The sequence below is a fragment of the Chenopodium album genome, chromosome 17 (genome assembly GCF_948465745.1).
Source record: "Chenopodium album chromosome 17, dcCheAlbu1.1, whole genome shotgun sequence".
In the NCBI taxonomy this organism is placed as follows: domain Eukaryota; kingdom Viridiplantae; phylum Streptophyta; class Magnoliopsida; order Caryophyllales; family Amaranthaceae; genus Chenopodium; species Chenopodium album.
In genome coordinates this window covers 12,513,733-12,519,806 of record NC_137850.1, presented here as the reverse complement: position 1 = coordinate 12,519,806, position 6,074 = coordinate 12,513,733, and the positions used below count along the sequence as shown (strand labels likewise).

The window sequence follows — 6,074 nt, the reverse complement described above, 5'->3', positions numbered from 1 at the left end:
AAGCATTCAGTGATTGGGCATTTGAATTTCGGCAGATCGACGATAAAAAACGGAAGGTAGTAAATATGGAGCAAATGACCGGGAATCATTTTCACATCTCTTTTCAAGGTGCTCTTACATTCGGGCTCAACTTCGCTTTCCTATTACTGATCGGGAGTTCATGTTGATATTACTGAGGAAGCTAAATGAATTTTATTATCGCCACATGGTCTCCATCAAATACACTGATCGCTCTCACTTGGAGAGACACGATTACGAAATTGATGCCTATCGGCTACAAGAAAGAAGGCCTAAAGTGCACCCTCAATGTGCAATGGCTAACAGGAGGATATTCACTCGAATCGACGAACCATTTAGTGTGGTGTTCGACGAACCATTGAGTGTGGTGTACGATCGTTTGAGCAAAAAGGGTATTCTTCGGGCAAAGAGCTATGTGTATTCATTACCACCACATGAAACCGATATGAGACAATATTGTAGTTATTGTCATCAGTATGGGCATAGAACAGATACTTGTTATGACCTTAAGTGTGCTATCCAGGATCTCATCGATCGTGGAATCATCACTCCAGCCCATCCCAAGTCTAACATACCTGAAACAAACTCGGCACAACCACAAGACTCTCAAGCTGATATGTTTCGTAAACTGCTCGAACAAAGTCGCATCAAACCACTACCTCGCCGAGCAGGAGCTGATCCTATTGGGATAAATCTCAAGAAATATTGTCACTATCATCAGTTACATGGTCACGATATTAATGTGTGTCACGCCCTCTGTTGGTGCATAAAGCGCACAATTGGAATTTCCTGCCCGAATCAGAAAGTGTCCATAAATGCCCTTTCCATTTCGACACGTGAAGACGATCCCACTCTTTTGATTGCTCGTCACTATTCGGAGAAGACATCCCAACAAGACTATGAGAAAGGATGTTGTAGGACTGTCGGAAACCCTAAAGCCTAAGAAATGTGTCTACCTGGAAAAGGAAGCATCAACAATCTATCACTACAACGGCACTGTGATCTCTACCTTACCCTCCATTAAGAAGGATAAATGAGAGGGGTAGTATGGACTTTGTAAACCAGGCATTTTTTTATGTTTTCCTTTTGGTACAAAGAACTACGTACAGCTTGATCCCCCAAAGCACTATTTCATAATCATACACAATTGTACTCGCACGCACATTGTTACAGAGGTACGTAGGCAACTCTGTTTGAGTGTAGTTGTTTCAAAAAAAAATAAAATCTTCTACTATTATGAACTACGACGGGTCTGATTCTCCAAAAAAAAAAGAAAAAGCGAATACAAAAATTTGTTTGGAGATACGTAGGCAGCCTTATGGCACGACCCATAATCAATTTTTTTTAAGGAATGAACACCCCGCTAACTTATTTAACTTAACAGGCGTCTTTTAAACGTTTATCGTGTTATAAAATCTTTTTCCCCGCATGAATTTTTTTTTCATTTATCATTTACTTTTTTTTTTGAAAAAAAGGAGAGGAAATCCTAATCTCAAGTATATAATGATAGGTATCCTTTTCCAACCAATGACCAACCAAACTTGAAAATCTACTCTACCCCCGGATTCCGTTCAAGAGATCCAAGATCCAATACCACAGACACTTAACAGAGGACTTTAATTGATGTTGAAAATGGGTTATGTGCCAGGAACTGGTTTAGGTCGGGATGGTGAAGGCATGAGGCACCCAATTTCGATAATTGACAAGCGAAATCATTATGGCTTGGGTTTTGATGATAAAATTAGTTCTAATGTGTTGAAGAGGAAATCTCACGTTGAACGGGAAATTTGTGTTACAAAACGACATTGAGCCATTTTACGAGTTTCCTGAACCTTGGTATGACTTGGACAAAGAACAAATCCTTCCTGGGTTAGAAATTTTCTTTACAGAGGCAAGGAATGAGGAATTTATTAAGAAAAGGTTCGATAGGAAACTGGTATTTGAGGAAGATGTTGACTGGGCTGACCATTTGAAGCAAAGAGTTCTAAGACGTTTGTTTTCACCGATTTCTGATTATAAAGTCCAATTTGATCCCTCTACTCTTATCACTCCAATAGAAACGATAGTTGAAAGCAATAGCAATATCTAACCTGAAACTCAAGAACAAATCCTTCCTTTCCCTAAACTATATCCTTTTCAATCCTCTACCTCGGACGGATATGAAACCGATAGCTCATCATCCAGCTAATCATCTATCCTTACACTTCCTGATATCTCATATCATGAAGATATCGAAAAAGTTATTTGTAAACATGTTAGTGTACATGACATTGATCTTGATCATGATGCATTTTCTAATAATGAATTTTTCAATGAACCTAAGTCATGCATGACACCCATGGAAGAGTCTACAACTGTAAACATAGGTATGGAAAATGATGTGAAAGAGGTCAAGATAGGATCTTCACTTTCTCTTGATGAACAAAATGCATTTGTTATTTTACTTAAAGAATATGTTGATGTATTTGCATGGTATTATGCTGATATGCCCGGTGTCGACCGTAATATTGCTGAACATCATATACCACTCTACCCCGATAGCAAGCCAAAACAACAAAAGCTTCGTAGAATGAAACCAGAAGTTAGTCTCAAAGTTAAAGAAGAAATTCAAAAGCAACTTGATGCCAACTTCATCAAACCAATCAAGCATCCGGAATGGTTGGCGAATGTGGTGGTAGTACCCAAAAAAGATGGAAGGGTCAGAGTGTGCATTGATTTTAGGGATTTAAATTTAGCATCACCAAAGGACTATTTTCCATTTCCCCACATTGATGTTGTGGTTGATAACATTGCCGGACACGCAATGTTCTCATTCATGGACGAATTTTCAAGATACAATCAGATACTCATGTCTGAGGAGGATATGTCGAAAACTTCTTTTATTACCCCATGGGGAACCTTTTGTTATAGAGCGATGCCCTTCAGATTAAAGAATGCGGGGGACACCTATCAACGGGCTGCAACGACAATTTTGCATGATCTCATCTATGATATTGTAGAGGTCTATGTTGATGACATGATTGTCAAAAGTCATGATCGTGAGACACACATTGATGCTCTAAAGTCATTCTTTGATAGAATTAGAAAGTACAATCTAAGGCTGAATCCTCAAAAATGCGTGTTTGGAGTAACTTAGGGAAAGCTTCTAGGCTTTGTTGTGAGTCAATATGGAATTAAAGTCGACTCCGACAAGGTCAAGGCCATACAAGAGCTTCCTCCGCCAAGAACAGAAAAGGAGATTCGGGGATTTCTTGGTATAATCCAATATATTAGTAGGTTCATATCTCAATTAACAACCTGGTGTGAACCTATATTCAAGCTATTTAAGAAAAAAGCTCCTACAAAATGGAATGAGAATGTCAGGCTTCATTCGATTCAATGAAAGAATACCTCTCCAACCCTCCAGTTTTAATGCCACTAAAACCGGGGCAACCCTTGATATTATATCTTACTATCACGGAAACAGCTATGGGAGCTCTTTTGGCACAACACCAAGAGGGTACAAGGAGGGAAATAGCTATCTACTAGCTCAGCAAAAAGTTCCTTGAGTATGAAACTAGATACACTCCTTTGGAAAGAGCTTGCATTGCCCTTATTTATGCCACGAAGAAGCTTCAACATTATCTGCAAGCACATACTACTTATCTAGTTTCGAGGTTAGATCCAATCAAGTACATTTTTGAGAAGCCAATCTTGAGTGAAAGAATATCAAGATGCGATATTGTCAAAATTTGACATTCAGTGTGTGAATCAAAAGTCTGTCAAAGGAAGGGCTATATCTGAGGCTTTGGCTGATGGGCCTATATCATGTGATGAATTTAATGATGATTTTCCAGCTGAACATATTTTCTGTGTTAATACGTCACAATGGAATATGTACTTTGACGGAGCCTCTAATAGGAGAGGCAATGGTGTAGGAGTATTATTAATTGATCCTTATGGAGTGCATATTCCATTTGTTGTGAAACTTAGTTTCCCAACAACGAATAACACGGCTGAATATGAAGCTTGCATCTATGGAATCAAGCAGTATTAGCAGCTGGTGCAAAAAATCTCACGGTATACGGTGATTCTTATCTTATAATTTCCCAGATTATTGGAGCCTGGAAAGTTCAGGATGAAAGGTAGCAAATGTACACGGAGTATCTTCAGCAATTTATTCCTTACTTTGAAGAAATAGATTTCAAGCATCTTCCCCGAGAATAAAATAGTTTCACCGATGCTTTGGCAAATCTTGCGGTAAATTTGACTTGGGATGATGATGTAAAGGTACAATCGGTAACGATTGTAGAAAAAGAAATTCCAGTGGTTAATTGTGAGCCAACGATTGCTTTATTAACCCAAGAAAATAATGAGGATGCTTGGTATACTGATGTTAAGAAGTATCTAATCGATGGTGAATATCCTGAAGGAAGTCACAAGAAGGACCAGTTAGCTATTCGAAGGCTAGCTTCTCATTTCACGATATTAAAAGGTTTGCTATATCATAAAAGTTTCGATGAAAACTTATAATTATGCATCGATGGGAAACAGACACAAAGGATCATGGAAGAAGTACATGGGGGAGAATGTGGGCCTCATATGAATGGATAGATGCTTGCTCGGAAGATTCTTTGAGTAGGGTATTACTGGACCACCTTGGAAAGTGATTGCAACCATTTCGTACGAACATGCAAAAAATGTCAGCTATTTGCAAATCTTAATCATATGACTCCTGTTAGCCTGAATAATTTTACTTCGCCATGGCCTTTTTCTATTTGGGGCATAGACATCATTGGACAAATACACCCCAAAGCTTTGAATGGACATCAATATATTTTGGTTGCTGTTGACTATTTTTCGAAATGGGTGGAGGCATCATCATATTGAAAACTAGGGGCAAAACAAGTTTCAAAATTTGTGATCAATAACATTATATGTCGGTATGGGGTGCCTTTTGAAATTATCTCCGACAATGGTTCACAATTTGAAGGTCATCTCAAAGAAACCCTTGAGAAGTACAAAATCAGGCATCACCAATCATCGCCATATCGTCCTCAAACCAACGGAGCTGTTGAAGCAGCTAACAAAACCATCAAGATGATAATCGCCAAGATGACAGATAAGGCTAGAGAATGGCCTGATAAACTTCCCTATGCACTTTGGGGGTATAGAATTTCCATTCGAACACCAACCAGGACTACTCCATATTCTTTGGTATATGGAATGGATCCACTTCTTCCAATCGAAACAGAGATTCAATCGCTTCGCGTGATGAATGAAAGTGAGATATCTGAAGAACAATGGTTTAAAGAACGATATGATGAAATTTCTTTAGCAAGTGAACGAAGGTTACAAGCCCTTCACAACATTCAACTTTATCAAAGACGCATCGCTCGGGCTTTTAATAAAAAGGTTAGGGAAAGGAATATTCAAGAAGGGGATTTGGTACTTAAAGAAAATCGAGCACCAATTCACGATCCACATGGAAAAGTTAAAGCCAAACTGGTCCGGTCCATTTCTGGTCAAACATCTTACACCTGCAGGAGCAGTGAAATTGATGAATCTCGATGGAAATGAGTTTGTTCATTTCACCAACCTTGATCAGTTAAAGAAGTATTATGCTTGGTTGATACAATGTTATAGTTGCGAAATTCGCAAAAAAAAAAAAAAAAAAAAAAACAAAGAGCGTGAATCTCCTACTAAGTATTGGATAAGCATATGTGTATCGTGATTAGAGTTCATTTGTGTTTGCATTGCAGGCCTTAGAGTCATGTAGAAATATTCATTATTATTAAAAGATCATGATCAAGTCGATATCTAACACAATATGATTACAACAAACGAACAAACTTTTCTTTTATTCAAACATAACACAAACTCCCTTGCTTTTTTTACGAGATTACAATTTTTGTTTTGTTTTGTTATTTTTTAAACCATGAAAGTAACAACCACATACACCACACAAAGACCAATGCCTTCCGATATGGTTTCTTCTTTGGAATTAAAACACACGCAAGAGAGATATGAGTACAAGAATTAAAATATAATAAGAGAACCCTTGTAAGGATTAATTC

General features: G+C 38.0%; 1 protein-coding gene across 1 annotated transcript; it reads left to right on the top strand.

Annotated features, from left to right (window-relative positions):
• The first annotated feature begins 1,650 nt into the window (after nucleotides 1-1,650).
• LOC145588672 (uncharacterized) lies at nucleotides 1,651-5,577 on the top strand. The gene is made up of 6 exons (XM_081645286.1): nucleotides 1,651-1,807; nucleotides 2,247-3,145; nucleotides 3,761-4,047; nucleotides 4,111-4,142; nucleotides 4,310-4,492; nucleotides 4,991-5,577. Exons 1-6 carry the CDS (start codon nucleotides 1,651-1,653, stop codon nucleotides 5,575-5,577), a joined length of 2,145 nt encoding a protein of 714 aa, XP_081501412.1.
• The last annotated feature ends 497 nt before the right edge of the window (nucleotides 5,578-6,074 follow it).